General features: G+C 36.8%; 1 protein-coding gene across 1 annotated transcript; it reads left to right on the top strand.

Moving 5' to 3' along the window:
* Window positions 1-667: 667 nt before the first annotated feature.
* Window positions 668-13,882, top strand: LOC145786717 (uncharacterized). Its single transcript, XM_082598440.1, has 10 exons — window positions 668-900; window positions 4,254-4,332; window positions 6,017-6,086; window positions 6,530-6,662; window positions 7,267-7,444; window positions 8,837-9,008; window positions 9,600-9,782; window positions 9,860-9,952; window positions 10,288-10,420; window positions 10,713-13,882. Exons 1-10 carry the CDS (start codon window positions 680-682, stop codon window positions 11,221-11,223), a joined length of 1,773 nt encoding a protein of 590 aa, XP_082454566.1. The 5' UTR covers window positions 668-679; the 3' UTR covers window positions 11,224-13,882.
* Window positions 13,883-15,687: the final 1,805 nt, after the last annotated feature.

Raw genomic sequence — 15,687 nt, 5'->3', positions numbered from 1 at the left:
AAAAATAACTTTGATGTAGTAGTAACGTGGTAGGCAAAGTCAAATGTAGCATTGTTTGTTTCCGCTGTGTTTACAGTAGTGAGTAGGCCATGACTGTTTTTATGTGGCTTTTGTTGAAGTTTTTAATTTGTCTATCTGAACAATATAGTGTTATATTGCGACTTAAATATATATCTCTTACAAAAACTCTGTCAATAGCTTCAGATATTTTTTAAAGAAACGTAATGCTACAAGTTTATTCACTCAAACCCACAACTTCTTGCACCTTACTCTCGCTGCTCCTGGCTAATCAGTTCAGTTTGGTTTTATTTCTGAATCAGATTGCATTGTTGAAAACTAATTATTTTTAAGAATTTCTCTATGTTTGTGAATTATATGTTGTTGTGATGTAAACTTGTTGTGTACTATTATAAAATCTGATTGGCAAGTTATTACTCTCTCTCCCTTACAATAATTTGGCGTAGTAGAGAGACCTCATGTGGATGTATCTTGTGATTTCTGATGTCTGACTCGACTGGAATGAATCTTTGTCAATAAAGATAAAGAACTTTTGTTGTGGGCGGTTCAGTGTGTTTATGGGATTTGCGTATTAGTCGATAAAGTAGAGTAGCGTTTACAGTTAACTTATCTTATAAAGGTTTTTTGTTATTGTTAAATAAACAGGATACATAGTTGTGGAATGAGTGATCAAAATTTGAGTAGTGAACCTAAAAGTTTGATGAAAGCTAAAAATGACAAAACAGCTTTAAATGACTTCACACGAGTTGCTCAAATTAATGGAATTGTGAAAAAGGGTGTTTATTCATCAAAAGATAAACCAATGAATCTCCAAGAAGGTATTTTAACAAAACAATACAAAGCCATTGACTCCACAAGAAAAGCCAAGCGAAAAACCAACAGGTGAGTCAAAGAATTTTATGATATCAATTGCCGTAGTGTGTACCGTAGCCTACATAAAAGGTGTTGGTTAATTTCATTGTTGATTTAATTCCAAAATAGTTTATCTCCAAAATTGTGCAGAAGATCAATCATATGGCCAACAATCTACATCAACAGTTCATGGGTTTAATACAAGATTATCAGCTAGTTTGGGAGTATATTTTGTGGAACTGGTATACAAATTACAAGTCCCCCCCCCTTGGTACCGTAACTCATGACAAAGACAGGACTCCACCAAACCTATAGGGTGAAACTACTTTACCTTTGCTTTACTGTTCACACACTTTAATCCACATGTTTTGGTCAATTCCTTTTTGTCATGAGTTACCAAGGGGGAGGACTTGCATACCAGCTTCCTTTGATAAAAAGTAACTTATCAATATTTATCTACTATGAGTGTGGCAAATTTAAGTGCAATGAATATATATATACTAAAATCTGAATAGTGTACATTTAACTGCTAACAGTACACTTATGATTCAACATTAGATATGGTAATATTTAAGTATGCCATCAGACTTTGTTTTGGTGATGGACTGATGGTGCTAAATCATTTTTGATTAGTTTCTTCATTGTAGTTACGAGTCCAATCATTCCATGTGTAGTTTTAACGTTTGCGATGGCTACCATTTACAATAGCCATAGCCTCAAAGTTCATGGTGTCCCTGTCACTCTAATTTATGATCCATATCTTTCTCTTGAGAAACTTGGTTAAACACATCAATTGGATAATCATCTAGAAAATCTACATTATATAATTGATTTCATCTATGTTTTTTATTGTTTTATTACTTTTTAAATAAAACGTTGCACTCATATAGTTAACTGCTTTTTATTTAGAAAATGAAAAAAGTCGACTTATTTGTCCGTTAACTTGAAAAAGCTCAGCTAATTGTTGTTAAATTTTTAGAAATAAGCAATATTGCTCCTTCAGCATGTATTTATACCTCCGTACACTAAAAGAGTAATGGTGAAGCACAAACATAGGCGCCGACTCCGGAGGGGCAGAGGGGCGGCGCCCCCCCGTGAATTTAGTTCGGGGTGGCTGCCCCCCGGCAAATTATTTTTTTTAAAATCCTAAAGCAAATGTTTGTAAGTTCAAATTTGCGTTAGTTTGACCTTCATTGCGGATCGATCTCAATTAAAAGATCTACTTGTTGCAACAAGAGCGCTGCTCCTAAGATAACAAAAGTACGGTAGCTGATAAACGCCAGCATGGTGCCGTTGAAGCATAATAACAATGATTGAAAAACTTTTTTTTTGATTTATTCTGCTTTGTTTTTTCTTGAGAGTGTCAATAACGAGGTGCAGTTTGCTCAATTTTAGTATCTACGCATATTAAGAGCTAAAGTTCAAAGTGACTAGCATATAATTCGAAGTAGCCTACAGGCCTCGAAATTCATTTTTGTTGACGGCGGACAAACGTGTCCGGTCTGAGCAGCTATCTCGGCGGACAAATCAAGTCTCACGGCGGACACACCAGTTTTAGCCGTCGATCGTCATGCTTAATCACTTTATCTTGATAATAATTCTTCGCCATTTCAGAACTATAACTACGGTTTTAGAAGGCTTTTTAAAAAATCAGTCAAGTCACTCTGAAAGGCTTTCATCAGACCAATGACTAGCGCTTGAAGAGTCAAAGCGCCGTGTAGCTGGTCAATACGTTACGTCACATAACTGATTAACTTCCCCCAAACGAAGTCGTGTGGCTTATTGCGTCACAATACTCTGGGCAGGAGCCGGAAAATTTCTACACCAACGCTACTAGTTTCTATAAGTTTGCGTGTCATGTGAGCGAAAGTGAATTTTTCTTGGGTCTTTTCTTTCTTACTGTAATACCAAAACTTAACAAATTTTGTTGCATCTTGCTGTAATAGCCTACTCGTATAATCTAATTTAGTAACCAACCTTGCTGTATCATTATTACTCGGAGATCAGAGCCAGACATTGTGACGTAAAACTTGAACTAAATTGCGCGTGATTAGTGTAGAACAGGGGTGGGCAAAGTTGTTCAAAGAAAGAGCCGCTTGCGGATAAACCATAAACACCTGCGAGCCGCAAAATCAGTTGACACCAAATACATAACAGCAATAAAAACACAATGATTGTTTATTCGTATTAGTTTTGTACTTGACTCGCTAAACTCTGAAAATTTGGACGATAAGTTGTTAATGCTGTGCGGATTAACTCTTCCAAGCGTTCATTTGTCAAGGTTGCACGATGTTTTGATTTTACAAAGTTATAAATTCTTCTAAAAATGAATAAGTAAATTCCGATGCTACTTCTAAGCTTCAACGGCTGCAGCGTGGGTCAGGTGTACGACGGACGATACGTCGGAAGGCGTACACCCATGCATGGCACTCAAGTCCACTTTATATGAAAAAACAAGAACGCAAAATGAGCCAGGAGAGGCACAATGTTGCTTTTGCAACGTCACAAATCCATTGTTTAACAATGGCTACAGTAAAAGAGAGACTCCTTTTTGATTTTTGTATTGTATTAGGTGCAAATTAGATTTTAAAGAAAGTGTAAGTAACAAATTTTAATTTTTACCAACCGATTTTCGCGCCCCTATCAATGCGAGCCATGCCTGCCATACCCTAGATATGCCACTGCCCGGTTGTCAGCGCGAGATAACATATTTATAATGTATAATCTTAATTTTTTTTGTAATATTACTATTGAATACAAGAGCCGCAAAATTTATGTTGACGAGCCGCAGTTTGCCCATCGTTGGTGTAGAAGTATTTGTACTCCTATCGATTCTTAGCGAAAAATTCACCTTTGCTACGCTGATTTAATGTCATCAATCGTTGAAGCAACGTAAAAATCGAAAGTTTTCCTTCTTGAATGGAAGCTAAGGGATACAGTATTCACATTTTCTAGATGCGCGTTAGAATGCGCTGGAAAATTTATTATTGCAACAATTGTTCGTGCTATGCAATGACGATTTGTATCGCTAGTTTCTGTGTTATTTCTCGGTGGACAAATATGTCCGATCTAGATGGTACTTCCCGCGGACATCACATGCTGTGACGTGAATTTTGAGGCCTGAGCCTACATTATAAAGCTTGGCGATATACAATGGCAGATAGACGCAAACAAACATCAATGCTGACAAACAAACATCAGCATTTTGAATGTAAGCAATCAGTCGGCTAGAAAGTTTGCCCCCCCCGGCAATTTTCAAAACCCGGCGCCTATGAGCACAAATGTTAAATACAGTTAAAACAGTTGCATTAGCATAAATGGAAAGTTTAAAAAAACTATGCTCAGGTCTCATAGCTCTTCTTCAGTATAAAATTTGTTTTCAGATTTAAAGGAGTGACGGAAGAGGAGCTGATGGCAAGATTTTTGCCAGATCGAATCAAACATGGATTGGACATTTTAATCGTGAGTCAGAGAGGTTGTTGCTGAGTGTACTTTTGTAACTTGTGGAAATTACTAGAGCAATATCAAAGGATTCTCACCAATAATTGTTTCTGATCACGTAAAATTATTGTGTTTTATTTTTAAGATTTGTAAAGACCCAGTTGACTTGTAGCCACCAAGCAATCTAAAGTTTATCTTTATTGAAGACTCTTTGTTGACTCCCTTAAGCTACCGTATTATATGCTTTTTATCTAGATTCAAACTAAGAATGGCTAATGGGAGATTACTGTGCAGTTGTTTGCACTACATAACCCAAATCATCGAGGTTTGATTGATTGAGCAAAGGTGTGGTCTTGCTTCTTATATGAAAGTTATGTATTGTTTGCATATCATATAAAATAAACCAGTGGTTTTCAACCTTTTTTCTTGGTGGATCCATTTTGGTGCCTTCGAAGCAATTACGGAGTACGGACTCCTAACAAAGTTTTATCTGAAATAGTACAGTATATAATATATCCCTTCTGTTAACTTACCAGTACTGTGTGTTAGTGCATCTTTTCGGAGCTACCTCTTCCTCTGGCTTCTTTTTTTCGGAGCTACCTCTTCCTCTGGCTTCTGTTGGTTTCTTTAATGGAAACAAATGTTTCATAAGTTTTGAAGCGACGCACTTAGAAGAATTTTGTAAACCCACAACTATATACTTATGACATTTGATAACATTGATGAAGTTATGAGGTATTTAGTTATGAGCATTAATATGTAGGCTATCAATATTTTATAATTTAATGTTTTTCTATAAATTTTATTGAAAATTAACGGAATGTCTGCAACCTTTATATACAAAAAATTTTTCATTTGTGATTAAAATTTTGTTGCAATCACAGTTATGGCAGCACTGTGAGTGCTAACAGGATGTAGAGTCTTGTAGACGTTTCCATCTTCGAATTAAGCATTGATCAATAATCTGCTGTCTAAATGAATCCACTTGAACATACATGTAGCTTTATAAAAAGATTTAACTTTTTTACATAACATTCTTTTAAATTAGGAAACCAAATCTTTGTGCAATGCCATTTGAAACTTCAAACGACGCACCAGAACATCGCAAATACAGTTTGAAAATCACTGTAAATACACAAATAAAACATAAACAATATTTAAATGTTGTAATTTATCAATCATGCTGCAAATTTAAAAACTTTCATAAACTCCCTGAAAACTTTTCACAGACCCCGGTTGAGAACCCCTGAAATGTACAATTATCCCCGCTTAATCGGCCCGTGTTTAATCAGATTACCTGCCTTTTGTAGAATGAATGGATGCTATTGGCGCATCGATATAAAAATGGCTTCCAAAAATCGCCTAAATCAAACAATAAAGAAAAATATATATAAACTTTTAACAAAATGAAAAACCAAGCTTCGGGACTCCAAAGACAAAGTTTGCCTAAACTATTTAGTTAGCTATCAAATAACTAATAAACTATTTACTTAGCTACCAAATAACTAATAAACTATTTAGTTAGCTACCAAATAACTAATTATTAAAAAAGGAACAAAATGAAATTTGTTCTCTTTGCTTAATTGGACCACCCACGTAATTGGTTCAATTCGGCTTAGTCCAGTTGCGGTCCAATTAATCGTGGTTAAGCTATTCATATCTTATTGGGTGCTACATTATGGTTATCATTGTTGAAAATGTTTAGATCGGTATCAATCCAGGATTGTTCTCTGTGTATAAAGGTCATCATTATGTTGGGCCTGGAAATCATTTTTGTAAGTAAAATTGACTGCAATGTCCCATGTTGTACACTATATATATATAATATATATTACATGCATTAATATGTGGTCTTTTTTATGTTTGAGGTCGTCACAGATGCTGTTGTTAAATCTAGACACATCAGCTGATATTTTCATGTTTGTCAAACGTTTTAAGGTCTATTTGGCGATTGAACGTAAAATTGTGTATATTTACTAAAAATGTATATATGTACTAAACGTAAGTCTTTTAGTATAATAATTAGCATTTCTATGCACTATTTTATGTGTTTCAGTTGGTGTAGGCTACATAAAATAGAAATAGTTCACCCACGTTAGTTTTAAACTATATAAATAGCAAATTTCTTTTCCATTGCTTCACTGGAATTTGTTTACGATCACCTTACTTGGTCAGTTTATGTGCTAACTTATTGTATATGTGTTGAATTTTGCACCAGGGAAGTGCTTGTACTTAGCTGGTTTGATACCATTACCCCTCACCGGTATGGAAGATTACAAGGCACTTGACTTTGGTGTCGGATTCACTAATATAGTTCCTCGTACTACTCCAGGAAGCAAAGATTTGACCAGGTAAGTTGCTCAAGCATTTTAGTATATTTAGGTTTTGTTTGTTTTCTTCACTTTTTTAAAAAGAATTTCACTCATTTTCTAAGCAATTAGGAACAAGTTGCAGAGTCAGGAATTAACACGAAATTAGCTTTACAAAATAAGGAGATTCAACCATCAAGTTCCGTAAATACAAATTAGTCTTAAGTTAGAGAAAAATGCAGTAGCAGCTCACATGCTATAATACTATATAGTTGCTTTACCTCTGCCTTGAAATGAACGTGGGTTTATAATATGCAAGTGTTATAAAGCTTGAAATTACACAATAATGGGCAATGAATGAAGATCTCCAACACAAGTGTCAGTGTCCACAAATTAAATCAATGTACAGTAAAAAAATGGATGAATCAGAATGTCTCTGCTAAAAGGATTGTTTTTCTTTTTTGTTTTGTTTGAAAACTTGACGGTTTATAATACAATATCAGCAACACACATCAGTTATGGTTACTGTGCGTGCTACAACATATTCAAAAGCAGGTAGAGATTGACTTATGGTTTGAATCGTTGGTTGCACTTTTCAAAATTTGTATTCAATTTTAAAGACAACAAACATCTTTGTATTTTACAGTTTTGAGATCCGTGAAGGTGGAAAGGAACTGATCGAAAAGATTAAAAAGTACCGACCTAAAATTGCTGTATTTAATGGCAAAGGAATCTATGAGATTTTTAGCAAAGAAATGTTTGGTCAAAAAAAGAAAGATTTTACTTTTGGAAAACAAAGCAATACAATTCCAGGAACAGACACAGTAAGTCCAGCAGATAACATAAATAGCATTGTATTATGCAAACTAACGGAAAAACTTGGTTATCCTTAGGGACCATTAAATTAATTACTGCCGGTAATGAATAACTGTTGAATTTCGTTTAATTGTCCTCATGGGTGGTCGATTGCAACACTACACTGCTATTGATTTTCATGCCCTTATTATATCATAGTTTTTTTTTGAGTTATAACCATTTTAGGACAACTTAAACAAGTTCCTTTTATGTCTTTAAAACTTAAGGTGTATGCTACAGTAATTATCTGCAACCAGTCATGAAAAACGCTTGCGCTCAATGAACCCAACCACTTAATAAATCTTTTCGCTGGTGCCAAATACATTTGTGCTGTTTTTGCCATCTTATGGGTCTCCTTTGTTAATTAGAACAGTTTGACTTGGTTTTGGTATGGTCCGATTAAACAAGTTTAACTGTGTTGCAATTTGAGTGGAGTTTTTACAATCATCTTCTTCTTGTGCCTGTATAAACTGTGGTTGGATTTTTCAAAAGACTCAAACTCTTCAAACTCGCCGAAAAAAACAAATTTTAAATCCCGTAATAGATATGTACACACATCTTCCGAGAAGTCTTAGCTGGAATACTTGCTTTTTTTTACTTGTTTTTGATCTCTATCATTAATTCTTTCGTATTACCGTACGTTTTACTTCGTATGCGTTTACATTCTCAACGTCCAGTACCTGCAGGTTTAAAAGTTGTAAAAAAGATGTTTCTGGGTACGGTACTTGGCATAAGTGTTTTCCTGCAGACTGCATGTTTGGAATCAACCAGGGTTGTAGTGGATAACTACCCGGGTACACGGTTAGCTACCCGTCTGGGCTGGGTTTTTCTTAAAAAACCCGGGTGTTTTCTAAAGAACGTGGCTAGATCTACAAAACTAGTGTTGCCAGGTAGGGATTTCTGCTCCAATTTGAGAAAAATCTTCAAAGCTGTTCAAGAAAAAAACTTATAGCAACATCTGTGAAAGAACAATGCTTTTTCTCAAAGCTTTTAAAAGTGTTGTTTCAATAACTATACATAATCAAATAAATACTGCAGCAGCAAAGTTTGGGTGCTCATCCAGACTGTAATCTTTTGTAGCATTAGTTTTGTTGCAACTAATGCTAAAACTAAGCAAATTCGTGTTACATTTAGCCGATTTGGCAACCAGCAACTCACTGACTAGGAGCATGGTTTTTCATAATAAACAAATTCCGCCAAATTTTTATTTCGATTGTTTTTACGTAATAAAACCGGTTTTTGCCCATAAAACCCATTAAAGCCCGTTTTTGCCCTTGAAATCCGGGGTGGGCTGGGTTTTATTTAAAAAAAAATTTTTTTTTTACAACCCTGAAATCAACCCTTGATTTTTTTAATTTCAGTTCATCTTTGTCATGCCTTCCACCAGCGCGAGATGTGCACAGTTTCCACGGGCTCAAGACAAAGTTCATTTTTTCATTCAAATCAAAAGGTTACGGGACCAGTTGAAAGGAGTCCAAAGTAACACTGAAGTTGTCGAAACCAATTATACGTTTGACCTCCACAAAGCCACAGGTACAACATACCCGACAGCGGTGTCCGACGTTTTCTTCGTAAACAGTTCTTCGTAAAGCAATTCTTCGTAAGCAATTTTTCGTAAAACAATTCTTCGTAAAGTTAATTCTTTGTAAAACAATTCTTCCCAAAGCATTTATTGGTGCATGCAATGGAGATTTGATGTATACGAAGAAATGCTTTACGAAAAATTCTTTTACGGATTTCATTTCACCAACAACTGTTTACGAACAATTGTTTTACGAAGAATTGCTTACGAAGAATTGCTTTACGAAGAATTGTTTACGAAGAATTCGCCTATAACCCCCGACAGCAAATCAACCGTTTTTACATTGATTCAACGTCTGCAAACGCTAAATCCATGTAAAAAATGGCTGATTTGCTGTCCGGAATTACTTTGTGAACGATTTTCAGTTATGGCAGTAAATGCAGTGAAAGCTATTTAGCTAGTCAGTGCTCATCATGCCTGTCTTTAAAGCCAGTCCAGGCGAAAAAAGTATTCACTGGTAATATAGGACAGGCGTTATCTTGGTTTATCAACCTATTCTAATTCGACGTGTACACCTTGATATGAAATGAATTTGTGTTTAGAAATGTGTCAATTAGAAAGTGTTAAGCAAGAAATCCATGACCCCTCATACGACGAGGGCAGGCACATGGCCCCATCTTCATTGAGGGTCGCAACCACTTCTTCGTCGTTCCCTGCCAAAGCTTATCACAGTGGTCAAGTACTAATACAAGCTGGTCAAGCTACAAAGACTAGTTTGCCACAAGGTGCGTTGATAATAATTTTTTTTTAATTTGTGTTTAAAACACGCTTGAAATTATACAAAAAAACGTTTTCCTTGCAGACCGCAAAGCACAGTTCGGGGGAGTTCCCGCTGCTTCCTCACACCCAAACCTTGTCAAGTTTCTCTGTCAGAACGATGATGTCATAAAGCCAAGTGAGTTGCTCTTTTCATCTCATTTTTTCATACGTCGCACTTCAGTGATAGAAGGTTTCTTTCATATCTAGACGTAGCAGTGAGGTGGTCCAATCAGGCACAGCGTTTAACTTCCAAGCAAAACCATTCTTTTTAGACACCCGCCTAAGTTAATTTGTTAAAGAGACTGCTTACTACAATCCGAGTTCCACGGCTGATCTATCGTCTTCGCACGAATCGGTGTCAACAAAGTTTATTTGGCCACTGCAGCAGGATTGCAGCATACCATCTTATTGGCCTGCGCAAAAGAGAAATATGTTGTTTGTTTTCATGAAGACCCCTCTCATACTTTTTAGCTCCACCGCGCGTGCAGCCTCCAGTCATGTCCAACCTGAATGAAGTTGTCAGCGAGGAACAGAAGAACGAGAGAGTTGGACTTTGGATACGGACCCAAATCAACCAAGACTATGAAAGTGATCCTCCCATGGGGTACGCAAAAAGAAGGCTGTTTGTTAGTTTGATCACTTCCCCCACCAACCAACCTTGTGGTTTTGGAGTTGTTTACGTTGCATTCACTTTGTAGTCCAAAATGAATTGTGCTTTTTGTTAGTGGTTTGAGAAGTATGAAAGAAAATCTATTACTGAAAACCGTTTCAGTTCTTGCACCCTTTTCAATGCCGCTTTCAACAGTCAATTCGCACAATCAAAAAGTGACATCTGATGACATTGTGTTTGAGAAAAAGGGAAGTTGGTAGCTTTGATTAATCTGTGTTGTTTTCAGATATGAGGAACGGCAGCGGGAATTTGAAAATGCGGAGCAACCGGAGTCCGACCACGGGAGCCATCAAAGCATGGTGAGTGCCGGGGTGAGCGGCTCTTTGTCCACAGGTTCAACATCCGGATACGGATCGATGGATAACAACGTGCCTAGTCAGGATAGAGTCGAACTGTGGGTTCGTGAGCAATACGTCCGCCATTTGAATGCTCCAATCGGTGTGAGGAAGCCATTGCAGCCACAATTTCTATGCGAAGAAACGGAAGAAAGCCGCCTTCATCGCGGGACTCTTGCATCCGGACCCTCTTACGAACCTTGCAACAACCTCGCTATGCATCAGCTCTTCTTCCCAGGAACCTTGCCAGGGTCTACTGCGATGGAGGGTGTGTATCGGCCGCCAGTTCCGCTTTATAGCAGCTGGGGAGGCAATGAAGCGGATCACTTTTCCGCACTGGCAGCCAATTTAAACAACAGTGTTATACAGCCGCAGTTTAATATTAACTCATTTATCCCTTGATATTTTCCGTGGTACGAGTGCCCTGTTATCTCTCTGTACGCTGCTGTCGGGGAAAATTTTTGCTGATCAAGAAACTTGGTTTTGTTTATATGTTTGACCACAAGTTAACAATTTTTACTCAATAAATTTGTAACATTATTTTCAGCGTCATGGGCGTGAAATAGCGGTTTGTGATGCAAGACTAGTATATGCTTAAAGTCATAAGCAATTGCTGTTTTTTGAATGGCGTCGTTTAAAGTGAACAAAATTACTTTCAAGCAGCCTAATGTCATTGAGACGTTTTATGGGCAAAGCTTTCTTCTTTCACTTGCTAGTGCTTCCGATTTGTGCCCTTCACTTGTTTCTCATCGTGCATTTGACTTGTTGCGTTGGAGAACTGCATACGCGTTGTTTACGAAATCTGTAATTGAGTCAGGTTCGATTTCTGAGCTCTTTTTTTTAATGGAATCTTGTAAAAAGCTAGGGTAAATACTATTTTAAACTTCGATTTCCATTCAACGTTTAATAGTGGTGGGAAACTAAACCGCGAATAAGACCTATTGTACATTCAAGTATTACCTACCGTGAAAACCATTGTTTATTGGGTACAACCATCTGAATATGATTGATTTCTTTAACCCAGACAGCAAATCAGTCGTTTTTTGCATTGCTGCAACGTCTACAGACATTGAATTAATGTAAAAAGCGACTGATTTGCTGTCTGGGCATTTTGCTTTTGCGGTAGTATCAGAATTTCTTTCGTTGATTGAAATTTAACGTTGTGCGTCGAAGTATTTCGATTATCATCAACGAACAAGTAGTTTGTAAACCTGTTGATTAATTGTTGTTTGTTTTCCTTGAAATTCGTTTCGTTTTTTTTGCGTGCTATGTCGTATTCATATTTATATACTTTTAACAGCAGCTGAGAAGATAAAAGTTCTTGCATTGGTTGAAAGTACAATGCTACATGATACTTCTCAGCTGGAAATCATGTTTTCATATTCTGCACTTTGTTCATGGTATTAACACTCAAGCTGACAAAACCAACCAAACGGCATTTAACATAACATACAGAAATAAACTAAAAAATGCGAAAGTTTCCTAATTTATTTTTGTACATTATGTTAAACATCATGTGGTTGGTTTTATTTGGTTTTGGTTCAACAAAGTTATCTCTCTATCAAAATTGTCTGACAATATTCCCTCTGCAAACCTTTGTTCATGCTGAAGAATTCCTTAAGGAGCCTGATAGACAGTTTTAGTTTTAACAATGGTGACAATGTCATGGCGTCAAGTTGTCTCGTTAAAATATTTGACGTTTGGGTCCAGGTAGGTTAAACCAAATTATCGCTGTGGGTTATTTGTAGAATCATCGTTCCACTTCAGTTTGCAAAGTTATCGAATTTTACATTTTTTAAACAACAGCAGACCTTGAAACGATATAACAGACTAATATTGTTGCTAGCTTAATCCCAGCTAGCGCAAGTTGTCTTTTCCATTCTGTACACGTTGAAACGATGCAAATAAAGGTAACCGTGGCTGGAACAGGCCTGTCATACCATCTTGCAAGCAATTTTCAGTATTTCAACAATTAATACACCGGTTGGTTTTTCTCATTGATCTGAGTTTGCACAGCTGACTATGTGCTGGCTACTTCATTAAATATTTATTTCAACCAAACAGCATTACGTCTTCTCGACTTTCAAAGTCACGATATACATTTCCTGCTTTTACTTTAGGAATGTCATACGAAAAACCTCAATAGCATCGCTGCTTTCCCGATGAATGTGTTAAGAGATTCCTGCATACTAGTTTTATATCCGTGACAATGTAAACCTCTGAATGTTAGGGTATTCATTTTTTAAACTTCAAAATAACGTGTGTACTGAACGTATTGGTTGCCGTAATTTTACAAACAATAAAAAAACCACAGTGATTCACGACATTTATGAGATTGTCCCGCTTTCTTATGAAGCAGATGTTTTAAAGTTAACCGTGTACGGTAAAAAACGAGGTCAGGGTAGCACCAGAGGTCAGCTGGTGCTGCTATAACATGCACCAGTTGCACCCCTTTTTGGTACCTGTAGAAAGGACATTCCATGTCGACATTGTCAGAAGTTTTGTTTCTCCGCTCTGGCAGCCAGATCTCGTTTGTACTATCTGAAGTGTAACATAGGGAGAAGAGTCATTACAATCTACATTAGGCCTACCTATTTTTTGAAGATGGAAAAATAAAGGTTAGCATTGCATCGTTGCTTGATAATACCTCCTTGTGTTTTCAGCCTGCGAAATTTTGCCCGTCTGATTTATCCGTTGACCACGTTTTGTGGCACGACCCGTTTGACCACGACCAAAGTTTTGCCCGACTGTTGACCACGTTTTGCAATATAAAGTGACAGCTCTTGCGTTTTCGGAGGTTTCCTTCAACCCACCTACCTGAATCAGGGTAATTCCAGCCGCGTAACTTTCGTATGTGAAACGTTAGGTGTAATAATTTAACACCGTCAGAATTATTGTTGATATATTGGATGTTGCCCCTTTGCATCTGCAACACACGAACTGGTGTGTGTATTGTCACGTGTCATTCAAGTGTCCTTGTTGCGCAATCTGTGTTACGTTTCGTTCTGTCAGTTCAGTTGCTATTTGTCTCGCCAGGTGAACGTTGTTTTAGCCCGCATCAAACCCAATAAATCCCTGATTGTGTCTTTCAATAAATAGAGACGACAGCAATCAACATGGTGGCAGCGAGGATTATTATGAAATGCTAAATTGATTAAGTTCAGAAGACAAGCAACTACAATGAGCTTAGACGCGAGAAAACCATCATTGTTGGATATACACAATGCAAATGTGGCGCAAATGTTCCCAGATTGGAAGACCGAAGTAGAAATCTACATGATAGCCAGTGGAGCGTCCAAGAAAAGTCAGGAAGTTCAAACAGCAACAATACTCAACTGTGCTGGTCCTGAGGCAATCAAAGTTGCAAAGCAATTTACATAGGCTACTTAAGTGAAGAAGACAAGAAGAATCCACAAGTCTTGCTGGAAAAACTGCAAAATTTTTGTACGCAAGCAGAAAGCGAACTCGTTCACACTCGAAGATTCTGGGAAGCCAAAGTAAGTGAACCCTTTAACTTTTTTCTGACTGATTTACGAAAAAAAGCAGAACTATGCAATTTTGCCAACTACACCGAACGGATGATACGCGATAAAATTGGAATATCGGTATGTAAGATAAGAAATTAAAAAACAGAGAAGAAAATCTAAATTTGGATACAACAATCAAAATTTGCCGCAATTTCGAATTAAATCACCGAATTGTAGAAGAAACCGACTATTCTGAAACAAATGTGCACAAGCTTGATCGCAAAAGTAAGGAATACGTATACAACAAAAGCGCAAATAGTCACATCGTTGCTGAATGTAAATTTTGTGGTCGAAAACATCGAAAAGGCAAATTCTTTTGTCCCGCCTATGGAAAAACTTGCACTCACTGTAAAGGAAGAAATCACTTTAAAGTTGTTTGTAAAAAGAAAATTCACCAAGTCTATGATGACGCAGTGAGTGAAGCAATCGTCACACAACGAACGTAGTGCCGAGAGCGTATACCTTCATGGAGTGAAAAATGAAATTAACTCGAGGCTAACAGCACTGCTGAAAGTAAACTCTTTCAATGTTCGATTTCAACTAGACACAGGAGCTGATGTTAACACGATCTCAAAGAAATTTGTAAATGAAGAGCAAATATCCAAATGCACGAAAGAACTGACTATGTGGAATAAAACATCGATGAAACCCGTTGGAGAAACTACTTTAAACGTTTGTAACCTGAAAAATAACAATGTTCATGCTGTTAAATTTATCGTAGTAGATAATAAGTACAATTGTCTACTAGGCTTAAGAACTATCCAAGAAATGAATCTTATTTCTGTTAATCATGACGTTTTCATTGCTAATGTTAATTGTGATGCTGAACTAGGTGATTTGGGCACTGTTTCTTTGCAGATTGATTCTAATGCTTCTTCGAAAATTTTGCTCTGTAGAAAAGTGCCAATTGCTTTGAACGAGCAAGTGAAAACTGAGTTAAAACCTTGCAACACAAAAGAACCTTTAAAACAACACAACGAAGGAACTTTTCCTTTCGAAAAATGTGGTGTTGATTTGTGTGAATTTAATGGTAAATCTTATCTAGTCACTGTTGACTATTACTCTAATTTTATAGAAGCCGACTTATTGACATCCACAACCGCAATGTCTGTTGTACACTGTTTAAAAAAATATTTTGCACGATATGGTATTCCAAAATGTTTGAATTCTGATTCTGCTGCTATTTTTATGTCTGCTGCATTTAAAAACTTTTGTGCTAACTGGAATATTACGCACACTGTTTCCAGCCCTGGTCATCAACGAGAAAATGGTAAAGCGGAATCCGCAGTAAAAACTTTAAAAAACATGTTCAAACGTACTTCTAAAAACCATGACGATC

This window comes from Aplidium turbinatum, chromosome 17, assembly GCF_918807975.1.
Source record: "Aplidium turbinatum chromosome 17, kaAplTurb1.1, whole genome shotgun sequence".
NCBI lineage: Eukaryota > Metazoa > Chordata > Ascidiacea > Aplousobranchia > Polyclinidae > Aplidium > Aplidium turbinatum.
This window is presented reverse-complemented; position numbering and strand designations above follow the sequence as displayed.